Here is a 16,719-nt window from a genome sequence, read left to right on the forward strand (position 1 = left end):
AGGCAATGGCACCCCACTCCAGTACTCTTGCCTGGAAAATCCCATGGACAGAGGAGCCTGGTGGGCTGCAGTCCATGGGTCGCTAAAAGTCGGACTCGACTGAGTGACTTCACTTTCACTTTTCACTTTCATGCATTGGAGAAGGAAATGGCAACCCACTCCAGTGTTCTTGCCTGGAGAATCCCGGGGATGGGGGAGCCTGTTGGGCTGCCATCTCTGGGGTCACACCGAGTCGGACACGACTGAAGAGACTTAGCAGCAGCAGCTCTTCCTAGAATAAGCCTTGCTGCTGCTGCTAAGTCGTTTCAGTCGTGTCCGACTCTGTGCGACCCCAGAGATGGCAGCCCACCAGGCTCCCCCGTCCCTGGGATTCTCCAGGCAAGAACACTGGAGTGGGTTGCCATTTCCTTCTCCAGTGCATAAAAGTGAAAGTGAAAGTGAAGTCGCTCAGTCAGGTCCGACTCTTAGCAACCCCATAGACGGCAGCCTACCAGGCTCCTCTGCCCCAAAGGAAATTCTTTTCTATTCAGTTTTCTGAAAGTTGAAAAACTAAACAAAAATACGTTATTTATTGAAACAATTGTGTTGAGTCACCCTTGAATTTGGAAATAAACAACACAATCTTGGATTCAGCCAGGGCCCATGAAAAAATAGCATAATCTTGATCTCTCTTTATCCAATTTTGGAATCAAGATTAATCCAGCCTAAACCAAGATGGGTGGCTTTGAAAAGCTAGATAAGATAGTGTGTTTCTTGAAAATTTAGTGAAAACTGATCTGTAAGATTGATTTTTCCTGGAGAGTATTTGGGGGTGGGAGGGGAACTCTTTGACTACCATTTCACTTCCTCTGATGGCCACTGATCCAGTCAGGTTGTTGGGAGGCCGTGCAGTGCAGAGGCTAAGAGTGTGGTGCTTGCACCAGCTGTTCTGGCCTCAGACCCCATTTCTGCATATTCTGGCTGTGGGAATTTATGATTTCTTCCTGCCTCCATTTCCCAAACTTTAAGATGGAGATGATACCAACCTCATAGAACTGTTGAGAAGATTAAATAAGTTCATATGTATGATGTGCTTAGTATCATCATTCTTGAGACGATTTTTGTGCTTAATTTCTAAAGAAATTTTGTCTACTTCTTGACAATCATCACATTTGTTAGAATACTATAGATTAAAAAAAAATGTCTATCATAACTTCTTTTTGACTTTGTCTGTTACTTGCATATTCTTTATTTCTTGACTGTATTGCCTAGCTTATTAATCTTTCAGTTTTGCTGATTTTTTTCCTCTCATTTTAATTTTCTAGTTTCTTGTCCCTGCCTTTATTATTCTTCCTCTTCTCTGCCTTTGAGCTTGCTCTGTTGGTCTTCTGTCAATCTCTTGAAAACTGAACTCATTTAAAGAAAAAAAAAAACTGTCCTTTTTTGATAAGAGTATTTAAGCCTTAGCTGGATCAAATTTGGTATGCGGTGCAATTCTGAGGTCATGCACTTTTAGGAATATCATAATTTTCCTTATGATTTTCTCTTTCACCTAGATTGCTCTGTGTATTGTTGTTTCCAGATGTGGGAGATATTTTCAAATTTATTGCATTATCATAGAAAAACAGTTGTGTATTTTTAACTTCAGAATTTATTGATCATCCTCTGTGACCTGGTATATAGTCAGTTTCCTTTAAATTCTATGTGTGATCAAAAGGAATTTGCCTATTGGGTATAATATTCTTAGTTTGAGTCCAAATTAAATAATTGGCATTTCAGTCTTTTACTGAAGAGGAAAGCATTTACTGAGAGGAAAGCATTCAGATTTCCACTACCTTTTAAATTTACTTATACCCTTGGTACTGTCAATTATCACACACAAACACACACACACTGATTCTTTAGTAGGTTCTCTTAAGTCATGTGGACATATTTACCCACAAGAATGATGCCTATTATAAACACTACTAACATATCCGTGCAATATTTATTTACATGTTTATGTATACTTGTAATGGTATACAAGTATACCATAATGTATACCTGTCTTTGTCTGTAAAGTACATGCATAAACCTCATTATTCATGAGTTTACAAACATTAAAAAATTCAGGCTGAATGTAAAAACAATCACTGGAAGGAAATTAGTGACTATGTATCAGCATAAACGTGTGTATATAGGAACATATGTGTCTATATAAGTGGATGTGCATGCGTGCATGTGTAATAACTAACTGCATGTATGCAGACAAAGAAGGCTCAAGCACATGTGGTAAAATGTTGACCTTTGGGGAGCTGGGGTAGGGAAAGATATACAAGAACCTTTTGGGCTATTTTTGCAACTTTTCTGTCAGTTTGAAATTATTTCAAAATAAAAAGTTAAAAACTTAATGCAGTCAGTCAAAAAGACTGGACGGAATCAGCTTCCCTGGCCCCAGTTATAGCAATTTAAGTCTCAAAAAGAATGACTGGAAATACTCAAAGATAGAAATATGAACCCTCTTGTGATCCCATCTGAGGTGGCGATTGAACCCACACCCTACTCCGAGCACAGGTTGCTGAAGGGAAGGAACCAGGTGTGGACCCTGCCTTTCCGCCAGAGCTGATGCCAGGAAGCTCTCCCCCACAACAGAGTGGTGGTGAAAGATATCAACGGGAGGAACGAATTGTGAAATTCCTGCTCACGGCAAGGATTATCACCTGAGGTTAGTAACTGCACAAGGTATATGGTGGATGGGCCCCCTGCCGAAGCAAGCACATGTGGATGACTTTCTAGTTATGAGACAAAACATGAGTGTGTGACAGAGGACTGGATTGGCACTATCTGAACCCAGAGGTCAACTTAGCATCATTGACAGTGGGTCAAGAAGATACTAAACACCTTCTGCTGGGAGTTCATATAAAGTAGCAGGTGGGTCCCAATGTTTCTGGCACCTGGGACAGGTTTTGTGGGAGACAATTTTTCCAGGGACCAGGGAGGGGGATGGTTTCAGAATGATTCAACCACATTACACTTATTGTGCACTTTATCTCTATTATTATTACACTGTCATAATGCAGTAATGAGAGCGATGGGAGGCGGCTGTAAACAGATGAAGCTTCACTCACGCCTGCCACTCACCTCTGGTTCCCCAGTCAACAGTCTAGTTGGGGACCCCTGACCCTTTATATCGGGGAAGGCAATGGCACCCCACTCCCGTACTCTTGCCTGGAGAATTCCATGGACAGAGGAGCCTGGTAGGCTACAGTCCATGGGGTCGTGAAGAGTTGGACATGACTGAGCGACTTCACTTTCACTCTTTACTTCCATGCATTGGAGAAGGAAATGGCAGCCCACTCCAGTGTTCTCGCCTGGAGAATCCCAGGGATGGGGGAGCCTGGTGGGCTGCTGTCTATGGGGTCGCACAGAGTCGGACACAACTAAAGTGACTTAGCAGCAGCAGCAGACCCTTTATATAAAGGACACAATATCACTTAAATTTTATTTAAATAGCCAAAGATGTCAGTGAGTCTATCAAACCTTTGGATATCCTCTCTAGATCCAAGAAATATCAGAGACAGAGGGCATGGTCGATGCAACCCCGTGGAAGCAGCCACACAGAGCTAGGAGGTGCACACACTGCAGGCTGACCTGCCTGACAAGGTAGGTTGGTGTCATGGAGGGTTAGGACGATCTTAAGAACATGACAACCAGAAACCAGACACCAGGAATGCAAGGGCTTCAACTGGATCCTGGCAGGACACACTAGTAAAGGACTCTGGGGACACTGGGGAAATCCCAAGGCCCTGGCTATTAAACCTGACGGAAGCTTACTGATATGGACAGCTGGAGGCCATTCACTGAAAAATGAAAGTTATAAATGGCAGGCACAGCATGACTGGGCTTCCAGGTGGCGCTAGCAGTAAAGAACCTGCCTGCCAGTGCTAATACAGAAGACGTAGGAGACTCAGGCTTGATCCCTTGGTGGGGAAGATCCCCTGGAGAAGGAAATGGCAACCCACTCTAGTGTTCTTCCCTGGAAAATCCCATGGACAGAGAAGTCTGGCGGGCTACAATCCATGGGTTCGCAAAGAGTCAGACATGACTGAAATGACTTAACATGCACACACAGTATGACCTCATTTGGGCAAAAAGCAAAACAAAAAATCATCTAGGTATGTATGTATCCATAGAAAACGATCTGCAAGGACAGTTAAGTATAAAGAGTGGTCATCTCCAGATGGAGTAATACGGTAAAAAAAGTATGTTTAGTTTTTCATTCTTGATTACGTTTTCGTGTGTGTGTGTGTACACACACATCTGTATCTTTTTTTTTTTTTATTAAAAAAGGAAGTAGATGAGAGAAGAGAGAAGAGAAGGGAGAGAAAATGAAACTGCTTTTCAATTTCTCTTGTGAAGGGGAGCAACTCAAGGGTGATGCTGGGGTAAGCAGCTTTTTCTTTTTCACGCAGGTGACATAAAGATGACAGGTGATGGAGCAGAGGAGGGGGCAGTGACGACACAGGATAGAGGTGATTGTAGCAGTGGGGTTCCTGAAAGGGGCAGGGGTCAGCTCTCATGGGTGCAGGGACAGTCAAGGTGAGGAGGGTGGGTAAAGGGAGAGGAGGCAGGCCTCCACTTGCTGCACTCTATCCCTGTCATGTGTGGTGAGGGAGCTCTCTGAGAAAACCTGAGAACAAGCACGCACAACCGAGGGTTCTGGTCAAATAGTTGTTTTTTAATAGCATCTTTAGAATGATAATTTGCTGCTTAAAACACCCAAGTCATCAACTTTACAACAGAGAGCTGGACAAACTTAACTATTAGTGAAATTCTATATTGCAGCTCTAGCCTAGATTAAAATCAAATAAAATCAAAGTAGCGTGACTGCCATTAGATGAAAAATGGCAAGGTATGCTCAAGGTGATAAACTTCTAAAGTCATGCCCAGCTTGAGCAGGCTGTGCTGGATGGACACAATTCTCTAACAGCCACTAGAGGGCAGCTTGGCCTCTTGTGGAATCACAATTGTGTACTCTTCAAAACACATCACTTTATTCTCACGGAAACAAAATAAGGCCAACACATGTTTCTGCCCTGCTCCCTGCCCACGCACCGACCTGTGAATACTGAGACAGCACTTGGTCACAGTTCTTAGTGGCCACAAGATATCAAAGGTGTAGAAACGAAGGGGAAGCTGGCACTTACTACCTGATCCTCCCAAAAGAAAATAAAAGCATAAACTCTGAAAACCAGTGCAATTGCCAAATTAATTTCTTTTCTTGAAGCAAGCAGATCAGAGGCAGCTGCTGAAGTGTTTTCATTATTTCCGCACAGTGTCCATCAAGATGCTTCCTCCTGACCTTGTGGCAAGATAACGCTCCACAAGAGTTGAATGACAAGTCACTGGGCTGAGAACTCTAGGGAGGAGGCTGGCAAAGTGCTGGCCACACGGCTCTGGGCACTGTGACTGCTAGGTCTGCCTCAAGGCTCGGTCCTGCCACTCAAGGCAGTCAGTCACCTTGTGGATAAATTTTCAGAAGGCCTGTTCATGCTCATAAAACTGATGGATGTCACAAGCTGGCGGACAGAATGCTTACGAGGAGTGACAGCATCAGGATTAACCGCAGCATCACACAACCCGGTCATTTTGCTAGACTGCAGGCCCCTAGTGGAACATGGCTTTTAAAGCTCAGGCCACCTGAGACTCTGTTCATGAGTGTGGCCTCCCTTGGAGGGTGCGTGCTCAGGCTGTGCAGAAATATTACATTCACATCTGTGTCCATAATTTTAGGGTACCCTGAGGTTATGAGGCTCTGGGGGCTTTTTCATATGAAAGAGGGTTGTAAGAACTTTGAGTTTAAGCTAGAGAAGGGAAGACTTGCAGCGTATCTTTTCAACTAATGTATTAAAGCCTGTCTCATAAAAATGGGTCGGACTTACTCTATTTCACCCAAAGGAAAGACCTTGGACCAATGGGTGGAAGTTGTGAGAACCAAGTTTTCTGTTCAGTTAGAGAAAGAACTTATTTTGAAATTTATTTCCTTTTGGCCCCACAGGGTCTTCCTTGCTATACACTGGCTTATAGTAGGGGACCAGGGCTACTCCCTAGCTGCAGTGGACGGGCTTCCTCTCACTGCAGGGGCTTCTCGTCATGGAGCGCGGGCTCTAGGGGCACAGGCTTCAGTAGCTGTGGCTCGCGGGCTCCAGGGCGTGGGCTCAGTAGCTGTGGTGCACAGGCTCAGCTGCCCCGCAGCACTTGGGATCTTCCTGGATCAGGGGTCGAAACCATGTCCCCTTTACTGGCAGAATTCTTAACCACTGGACCACCAGGGAAGTCCCAGGAAAGAACTTCCTAACAGTCAAAACTATTAAAAAAAAATGCAGAGGGAGGAGCATTCTCTTCATTAAAACCATCTGAGCAGAGGCTGGATAACTTCTTCAGTGCCTTGAACGGCAATGTGAACTAGAGAACCTCTTTGTCCATTCCTATTCTCGATGAAATCTAAGTGCATATGCAAAATAGAGCCAAGACTGTATTTCAAAGCTCAGCACAGAACTACTTCTTTAAAATGAAGAGATGCATTTAATCATATCTCTGTTTCTATGAATTCTGTATTATAAACCTACAGTTCCTATGTTGCAGCTAAGTTCCATGTGGAAGGAATGCTGGAAACAACCCATTTCACTGAATTGAGTCTCCACATGCTCTTTTGGACACAGAACAAGAACGCCAACTTATGCTGGGGCTGAGAGTAAAAATGTCCCTACCTATACCCAAGATCTGTCTGCAAAAGTGTCGGAACCATTTAGAACAGAGAAGATCAGGAGAACCCTCCTGCAGGCTCTGCTTCCCTCTAAGACCACAAAGCATCTATAAACTGCTTCTACAAAGGGGCTCTTAACATGGAAACCACCAGGGTTCAGGATTCCTCAGAAAGTTTGGCAAAATCTTGTGCTCATGGCCTTTTTCTAAGGCGGGGGGGCGGGGGGGAGTTCACAGTTCTCATTAGACTCTCAAGTGTGTTCATGACTGTAAGAACAGTAAGACCCGCATGAGTGGGACAGCATTCTGAGGGCAGCCCTGTGGTGCCCTTCCCGACATGGCTGCAGCCTCCTCAACCGTTGTGCAGGGGGTCAGAAAATTGATTCTGAATTTCCTTTCCAATGCTAAAGACCCACAGCACAGAAATGGCCGAGCAAACAGCCTTGTTCACAAGGCCTCCCTGGGCCCTGAGGAAACAGTGAGTGACAAGTGCCCAGTGGCTGCTGTGATAGGCATATCCCTCTTAAGTCAGGGTCACATTTGGCTTCAAAGAGATGTTACTGGCCACTTTGTTACTGTTATTATTGATTTGGTTACCAACTTTCCTGATCAAAGACCAAAAACATCAAATAACTGCCTTACTGCCAAAGGTAAGCTTACCACTTAAATACAATCTTCAGGAAAGTATACAGTAAGTTATTTTGAAATACTGATTCTGGGAAAGATCGAAGGCAGGAGGAGAAGGGGACAGCAGAGGATGAGATGGTTGGAGGGCATCACTGACTTGATGGACGTGAGTTTAAGCAAATTGTGGGAGATGGTGAAGGACAGGGAAGCCCAGAATGCTGCAGTCCATGGGGTCATCAAGAGTTGGACGCAACTTAGTGACTGAACACCACCATACCTCCTCCCATTAAAAAAATCCCACAAAAACCTGTATGTACCATTTAAGTCAATAAATGTAAAGTATTTCAGTACTATCTACATTGAAAGTGGGAAGAGGGAGAGAGAGAAATGGAGCCCAGATCATTATCAAGAGACATGTTTTCCTGTTCCATATGACTGTATAGTCACCCAGAGCCAGACGCGACTGAAGGACTTTCACTCTCCTTTCCTAGAGATCTTTAAAAGTAAGACTGATACTGACCCATCTGGAATGATTCTAGTCCTAGCAAGAAGACAGTGAGCCACTGTGCGCCCTTCTATTCCTGCGGTTTTAAGTAGTAAACATCCTAAAGTACCTCAAAACCAGGAGCAGAATGAAAGAGGCTAATCCATGCAGAAAACCACAAGCACACGGGCACCACTAAGGATTTTAAGTGATACAAGGAAAGACTGATCGGCGGATTCTTCTGGCCACTCTTGTGAGAAAACAATTATTCCAAATATTCAGTCTTGCACTGCGTGGTTTTGAAAATTTAGCTTCAGGAAGTTGCAGAATATTTTCAGTAAGGGATCTAACAGAATCCCTTTTGCTTTTCAATTTAAAAACATCTATTAATATTGACTGAGATGACAACACTCCAATATCTGCTTGTGTTCATGTTAAATCTGTAATCAGAGATGGTGATATAGAAATACACAGTCAAATGTCATTTAAAAACACACAAAAATTGGACATGTTATATACTTCTCTTTTAAAATGTATTTGTATTATTTTCACCAATCAAAACACACGTAATATATTTTATTATAAAACATTAGGCAATGTTACTTTTGAGATATGCAATCTGAAAGGTCACACCTGTGTTTACTACCAGTATGAAACACCAGAGGAGTTACATTAGAAATCAACCGTATGAACTCATCATATATCATTACCATGACTTTACACAGCATCAAATCTGGATTCAGTCTGCCATTCAGTGTTTCAACTTTGGACTCTGGGTGTCAGTAAGGGGCCCTACCAAGCATTTTCTCCTTTCAGGACTGCAGCTCTGAGTTTCATGGTGCACAGATAAGCACAGAGCCTTGATTCTGTCTCCTGTTTCCACAGTGGATCAACACTGAGCAGGATGCTTCTAGAATGCTCTCCTACTCTGACCGACTCTGTCTGCTCTCTGGAACCTGCACTTGAAGTCAAGACCTGACAGGGGAGGCAGTCATTTCCTTTTTAACAAAAAACTAAGTCAACAAACAAAATGAACCTAGTTCAAATTCCAGGCTAATAATAAATTACCTGGTTTATAAAAATATGTGTCCAAAATAGTTACTTCCAGGGTTGTGTACAATATAAATTACAAAAATAAAATAGAAAAGATGAAAAATTGAGCACATTTTTCAGTTCTTTATCCAACACCAGAATTTATCCATGGAGAGCAGTGTGGAACCATCTGCATTGCACCAGGTCCCTGGCACGCCCCAGCTCAGGAGGGAGGGCCCTGAACTGGGGTGAGGTACTTCTATGGAGCTCTGCGGGCTGCAGCACCGTGGCCTGCCGGGGTGCACTCATCACTCGCTGGTGGAAGGTGGTCTTGGCAGGAAACCCGTCCACACCATCACGGACTTCCTCCGTGAACACAGGAGGAGTCAGTGAGCAGAAAGCCACTCTGTATGGCACCTAGCTCCATTTATAAACGGCACCTGGCTGAGTGTACAGTCACCCAGTGGGACTCCCACGTGCCCTCGTGTTCCTGTGCTGCATGTACATAAGCTGAGGACAGATAATGCGTTTTTAAAACTCTCCCCTTTCCTTTTATTTTTAAAGATAGATTTAGTAAAGTCTTTTTAAAGAATGTGTATTAGGTCATTTTAAGATGTTTATATATGTACAGCGGTAACCTTCTTCACTATACCATCAGGCCTCTGAAGCCAAAATAATCCTCAGCTATGTAATAGGTGTTTCTGCCCCAATCCAAGTTAGTATTCCATCTTACAGCTGAACATGTCTAAACATCACAATAGAAAACTATTTATTACTTCAATATTAATTTTGTTCATCAAGGGTTCCAGTTTCCAGTGACAAGACCAATAAGGTACAAATGGTATAGAGAGAATCATATATTTTAGATATATTTATAATAAACTTTCTTAACAAAGTTCCTCCTCAGAACACATTCCATAGAATGTGACAATGTTGACCCAATAGCTTCCAAAATAACTGAACAAAAGATATGAATCTGCAATAGAATAAGCTCCAGGGGAAAGCGTTACGAGCACAGGTAGCCATATGTGACCATCATAACTCCATTTCTGCAATGACACTTCAATACTCAGTATTTTACTGAATCTTGAATAATTTCCATATTAGTCTGAAAGTATCAATTTCAGGTGAGCAGCTTAAAATCAGGAAATATTTACTAGTTAGTAATTGCCCTTTAGGACAGCTCCTCCCTATCCCTCAGAAGGTCTTCCCTTAGGACCAGGAAACGCCTCCACAAAGTGGAAAACCACCACAAACAGCATTCTGAGCCAGCTTGCTTCCTAAAACAGACCAAAGGGGGTTCAGGTGGCTTCTTTCATAAAAGAAAGGAAGTCGAGGAAGAATGCTGTGTTGGAAGAGGGAAACTCTGCCTTGTGAAATCATGTATCTTACCCGAGAGGAGGTAAGAAAGGACCCAGTCCAGGCACAAGCAAAACAAGCACTCAGCAAGTGACTGCCATCATCTTTAGTGATCACTTCGTAAAATTCTACTCTAACAGCAGGTGATGGGGTCAAGAATCTATTTGCCATCATATGATTGACATGGGTGTTAGGTGGCTAATAAAGAAGATGAAGTTCTAGGTAGCACTTCAAATTAATAAGTCCAGAAGACCAAGAAAAAAGAGATAGGGTAGTAGGATTTTAAACATATATATGTTTTAAGCAGCATAAAACGAAACTTAAAATGCTATCGTGCAGTAAAACTGAATGTACAGTCATCCAGACTAACAACACAGTTTAGAGAAAACAAAGTATCCTGGTCTTAGCAGTGATAATTCTCAGCCTAAAACATGACAAATTAAAGAAAAGTTACATTTTTTTCATTATATAGATTTAATTATATTCCTTCTGAAATATGAAAGAAAGTTAATTCATACCCTAAAAGAAGGTAAGATATTATAATATGATGGTGGCCAATTAATACACATAAATCTATTTTTTTCTGGACAAACACAAAATTATTTAAGAGGATTGAGACAATTCTAGAAGCAGCACTACCTTGAAGATTATTTGGCTTTATAAATACTGATTTCCAAAGTGCTAGAGGGCAAATCCAAGCAAGCATTTGTGTCATGCATATAAATCCCAACAGTTACTGAGGATGAGAAATGATCACTATTACCGCACAACTTAAAAAGAAAATTCATATATTCTAATTGCTCACCTGAAATGACCTTGAACAAAATTTCTAAATGTGTGGTTTGTATTTTTTTTTTTTCTTTAGACGTAATCTGCTTCATTTTATAATCTAAGCAAGGCAAGCCTAGTACAACTGAGTAGGGGCAAGGCATCATGTTTCTTACATGCAGAACATGGAGTTTTTCTATTTGGTTCCATCAACTCCCAAGTATTTCACGCCCATGGAAGTGAGAGTTCCTTCACTGATGACAAGCTTGCTATTTCTAACTTATCATCGACAGCCTTCCAGGGGTCCTGTCGAGGCGTCCAGACTGCTGTCTGTGTCCGAGGCCAGCGTCTGCTCCGTGGACATGGATGAAATGTCATTGATGGACGACGACTGAGAAGGAGTGGCGTTGCTGCTTACTGCTGCATCTGTGCTAAGAAAACCAAATATAATAAAATCTGAGGCACGACACTGCTGCAGATCCAGGCAGTGAGACTTCAGGCCACTTCTCAGCTCTGTCCTTTTGCAGTTTCCTATACTATTAGTATAAACAAGAAGTTAGTCGACTGTACATTTTGAACTTTTTGTGGAGTCTTTCTTTAGGCTCAAAATCCCAAATATTCCTCTGTCTTTCACTGCAATATTCTCTTTCTTCCTGGTGGCTAAACATCACACACATGTATAGTCATGTTAACTACTTTAAAAATACCTTCTGGTTTTAAAAAGATATTAAAAGAAAATTGTTGAATTTATCCTAAAACTATCAGTATCACAAAAGGCTCAAGTCCAAGTAGGATTCAAGTGTCATCAGACATTTCAATTATAATCATAAACACTTAATCCAAGGAAAAAACCATCAACCTTTGAAGAATTCTTTTGCAATAAAAAATACCTTCTAAAAGAAGGAATGATACAAACAAGAAAAAAATAGGAACAAAATTTAGTGGACTCTTGTTCATTTTATTTTTGCCTTCGAAATCCCCAAAACTGATATTTTAAGGCAAATGAAACTAATCTGTTTTCCACTATCTATATTTTAGCCTGGTTTGAACAAAAACAAAACATCCAGGGTCTCAGAGGTCAGTCTTAAATTTGTGATTAGTTAACTATAAGCATCTAAATTTTTATTGAAGTTATATAATCTCCGGACACTTGACACATGTCATGCTGAATATAAAATTCAAGAATAAGAAACAGCCCCATATGTATTTACACGTGTGTGTGGTGTGCATGTGCTTTCCAGTGGGAGTGGAGTGAATACAAATGTGAAATAAATGTAAGTAAAGAGTTTTGTTTAAGGTAGAACCTTATAGATGGTATTATAAGTTAATACCATATATATTACGCCTCTAATAGTCATACAGCTTCCTAATTGTTAGTCAGACTTCTACCACTAAGATCAAGCAGAAAGATAGGAGAATTATATGAACAATTTTCTCAAAAGAAAACCAAATTCCACTTTATCTAGACTCATATTAATTTTCTTTTTTAATTGGTTGGGGGCAATATAAAGAAGGTCATGCACGTTGAAAGCTTTAAATTCAATTCCCCTATCTATAAATGAAAATGACGGTAGCTGTTACAAGGATGAACCAAGAAATGTTCACAAAACAGTTAGTTCGCTGCCTGGCATCAGTAAAATGTTAGCTGCCACAACCAGAGCAGACCAAAAAGAGAAAAGTATTTCACACGAGGAGTTTTCAAATCCGATGCTGGTCAAGGTGGCACTTAAAACACGCTGTTGCCATTTACAAAAAATGAATAGAGAGAGAAAAGTATTATGCAATCAAACTATTAAAGCAATCACTAACCTGAAGGTTGATCTTTCACAACACCATTCTTGCTTCTTTCTTCCCAATCCATTACTTCTTTGTAAATTAGCTCTTCAAATAGAAATGCAAGTTAGAATGCTTCATCAGTTTCTCTGCATCTCTAAACCCTGCTCCCAAATAAATTGGAACCACTCCAAGGACACTGTGATGTGCTATTTTTAACTGTGATAGACAGACAAGTAATAGTTTACCTAGACCAAAATATAATTTGATTCCTTGTATCTTTTCAACCAACCAATTATGAAGGCCATAAAAGTAGGGTAGCTCTGGATCCACTAGTTGGTTTTACAAAGTTGAGGGTAGGGAGAGAGTGAAAGAGAGACATGGGGAGTGGGGAAGAGAAGGAGGAAAGTACTAGCAAAGTGACTCTAACAGAACAGTTTAACTACTGGATATTCTCACATCTTTTTGCACAGTTTTTCCTCCACCATTGTGGTTCTTCAAATGTAAACTCCTCCAGATTGGCCAGAAATTGGTCTAGTTACCTAAGTTTTTTCTTGGTTTCAATCTCAGTTTTCCTCAACGTTCATTTGTCAGAAGAACTACCTATTAGGTAAGATACTAGCAGCGTCCTACAAGTTTGGTATTCGTGAAATAAAATCAGCACAGTGCAGGCGCCGAGCGAGGCTGTGGCTGTGTGCACTGTGGGTCACTGGTTCCCTGCAGCCCAGGGAGTGGCTCTTGGGCAGGACATGCTGCCATGTTTGACTTGCGCTGACCACAGTTCTCAGCTATTATTGATTCTGCTTTTTAATGCAATATTTTTAGTTTAACCTCTTTATTACTGGTTTAGTTTCTTGTGGGTTGTCTGGTTAGAGTGGTGGTAATAACTATTTGCATATTTTTGATCTGCAATTTCCCCCAAACTCTTATTTTAAAATGCATATATAACTACAAGGCTTACAAATACAGCAGAAGTTCCCTTGACCCCAGTGGGGTCTCTCATATCTGCTTTACAGGGGCCTGTGAATTGCGGTTTCTCGATAGTCTGCAACACGTTATCAAGTTAAGTGTAATACACTTACTGAATTTAGTTTACAAATCAAGATTTGATAATGTGAGATGTGTGAAAAGCCTTTGTTTTTGTCTTCTGAAGCAAATATGCAATTCATACACGTTCCTCTCTAATTTTGTTATCTTCAAGTTCTTCATCTACTGGGAAGTGGGAAGAGAGAGGATAGAGCTGAAGGGTCTCCACCCCTCCCTTAGAAAGGCTACTGTCAAAAAGTGTTAAGTTGCCCCATTTCAAGAAATGTGTAACAATCAAAATAAATTCCATCTTTACCTTTCCATTCTTCAATTGCATGTTCTCTCTCTTCCAACTGGGCATCATAAATTTGGGGTGGTGGCTAAAAATTAAATTTTACAGGTAAAGTTAATAGTTGGAAAAATAATAAGGCATGAAGAAAATGAATCACTTGTAAGACTTCTAAAATACTTATAAAAATAATAAAATAAAATATTTATAATATTGATATAATTTCATTCAATATGTGGCTTAAAGATTTCTAAGTATATTTACATTGGTTTCAAAATCAAAATAATTACGGAATAATTAACCAAAAAATAGACCTATTATAGTCCTGCTAATAATTACACTCTAAGGACATCTGCCCAAATGTAATTATAAAATTAGCAATCACAGGCTGCTTCCTAGAGATCCATTCTGGACAAGGTACTGTGCTAGGAAATACAGAAGCTGCAAAATATATCTCAAGTTTTTATTTCTTCTTATTAGAACTCCCAAATTCAGTCCCCAAATCCTAAGTGGACTGCTTCAAAAATTTACTTAAAATCACGTTTATAAATCAAATTCTTTTCCTATAAAACAATGAATAAAATGGTGGTTAAATGCACAGGACAAAACCTAATAATGAGCATGTGAACGTGAACGTGAAAGTCACTCAGTTGTCTCCGACTCTCTGTGACCCCATGGACTGTATGGTCCCTGGAATTCTCCAGGCCAGAATACTGGAGTGGGTAGCCTTTCCCTTCTCCAGGGGATCTTCCCAACCCAGGGATCGAACCCAGGCCTCCTGTACTGCAGGCGGATTCTTTACCAGCTGAGCTATGAGGGAAGCCCAATAATGAGCATGCCACCATGTAATTATTTCACTTTCAACTAAAGACCATCCATACCAGGGATGCTACAGAAAAATGCACATGAGCATCACATTCAGAAGTGGAACTCCTCTAACAGGTACCTCTGGGGAAGGACGTCCAGACCTGTGATTTTCAGCAAGTTTCTGAGCCTGACTGGATACCTAAACAAGATAATAAAAGCAAAACCCAGGTATGGTACCAGGCACACAAATGGATGCCTAAAAAAGGTGATATTGTGATCACACATCAGCATTGACATAAATGAAGACAATTATATCACCACAGCATAAGCATGTTCACTCCTGAGGTACTTGGAGTTCAGCCCCAGTAAGGGTTTGACCCCGGCTATAGCTGAGCACTGAAGAATTGATGCTTTTGAACTGTGGTGTTGGAGAAGACTCTTGAGAGTCCCTTGGACTGCAAGGAGATTCAACCAGTCCATTCTGATGGAGATCAGCCCTGGGATTTCTTTGGAAGGAATGATGCTAAAGCTGAAACTCCAGTACTTTGGCCACCTCATGCGAAGAGCTGACTCATTGGAAAAGACTCTGATGCTGGGAGGGATTGGGGGCAGGAGGAGAAGGGGACGACAGAGGATGAGATGGCTGGATGGCATCACTGACTCGATGAACGTGAGTCTGAGTGAACTCTGGGAGTTGGTGATGGACAGGGAGGCCTGGTGTGCTGTGATTCATGGAGTCACAAAGAGTTGGACACAACTGAGCGACTGAACTGAACTGATATGGCCTCAAAGTAATCAGGAATCCTTTTAACCCTAAATCTTTGTGTAGCCATTTCAGACAGACAGACAGAAGATCCAGGGAAATGTATGCCCTGCCTTTACACACAAGTCTTTTCAAAATAGATGCTTACCGCTTCTGCTTCAGCAGGGTCATACCAAACAGTGATATAAGGGTGACGCAAAGCTTCATCTACAGAGATTCGCTTGTCGGGATCTATCACTAACATTTTTGATAATAAGTCTCTGGCTTGACTTGCTAGGGTAAAAACAAATATTAGATTAATAAAGTAACAATTTTAACCAGAGAATCACACAATAAAGAACTAAATGTGACAGCACAGACAGAACAAAAATATACTAACTCTGAGAAACTGGTGATAAATTCAGGATTATTAGTCTCTTTCTTTAAGAGTAAATCAAGCAGCCATTTCCTACAAACTAGGCTTTCAAAGGTGCTTTTGGCCTGAGTATGGGAGGGGAGAAGGACAGAGCATAAGGCTGACAAGCCATGGGCAGGGAGGGTACAGGAGCTAGGCTGAGCGTGGCACTGCAGAGAGGGCGGGCATGAAGCACGGGCAAGCCTTTTCTCTTGATGAACAGACTAAGCCACACAATGACTTCATATTTGCATCATATAGAACAGTTCACAGATCTCTCTGTTTTGCCTGTGCTGTGCTTAGTCTCTCAGTCGTGTTCGACTCTTTGCAACCCCACGGACTGTAGCCCACCAGGTTCCTCGGTTCTTGGGATTTTTCAGGCAAGAACACTGGAGTGGATAGCCATTCCCTTCTCCAGATGATCTTTCCAATCCAGTGATCAAGCCCAGTATCTTGCACTGCAGGCGGATTCTTTACTGACTGAGCCACCAGGGAAGCCCTCTGTTTTGCCTACCTGTATACAATGTACACTTAGATAAAAAAAAACTAGAGATTAGTAGCTAGAAAAAAACTTAACAAGTTCAATAACTTGGTTAAATACAAGGCTCACCTAGGTTTCAGCTATTAAAATTCACAGGTGGGACCTCCCTGGTGCTCCAGTTGCTGAGACACTG

The 16,719-nt window shown here is 41.5% G+C and overlaps 1 protein-coding gene across 6 annotated transcripts in view; it reads right to left on the reverse strand.

Annotated features, from left to right (window-relative positions):
* Nucleotides 1-8,350: 8,350 nt before the first annotated feature.
* Nucleotides 8,351-16,719, reverse strand: part of MAPK9 (mitogen-activated protein kinase 9) — a 68,144-nt gene continuing 59,775 nt past the window's right edge. For 3 of the 6 annotated variants that reach the window (XM_027548483.1, XM_027548478.1, XM_027548479.1), the window contains 4 exons: nucleotides 15,800-15,924; nucleotides 14,109-14,172; nucleotides 12,803-12,874; nucleotides 8,351-11,419 (listed from right to left, as the gene is read on the reverse strand). In XM_027548483.1, the coding sequence (XP_027404284.1) occupies nucleotides 11,277-11,419; nucleotides 12,803-12,874; nucleotides 14,109-14,172; nucleotides 15,800-15,924 (404 nt within the window). In that variant the 3' untranslated portion in view covers nucleotides 8,351-11,276. Of the gene's footprint in view, nucleotides 11,530-12,797; nucleotides 12,875-14,108; nucleotides 14,173-15,799; nucleotides 15,925-16,719 lie in introns of those variants that run through there. The other 3 variants (XM_027548480.1, XM_027548481.1, XM_027548482.1) reach the window with 3 other exon arrangements.

The sequence above is a fragment of the Bos indicus x Bos taurus genome, chromosome 7 (genome assembly GCF_003369695.1).
Source record: "Bos indicus x Bos taurus breed Angus x Brahman F1 hybrid chromosome 7, Bos_hybrid_MaternalHap_v2.0, whole genome shotgun sequence".
Lineage (NCBI taxonomy): Eukaryota > Metazoa > Chordata > Mammalia > Artiodactyla > Bovidae > Bos > Bos indicus x Bos taurus.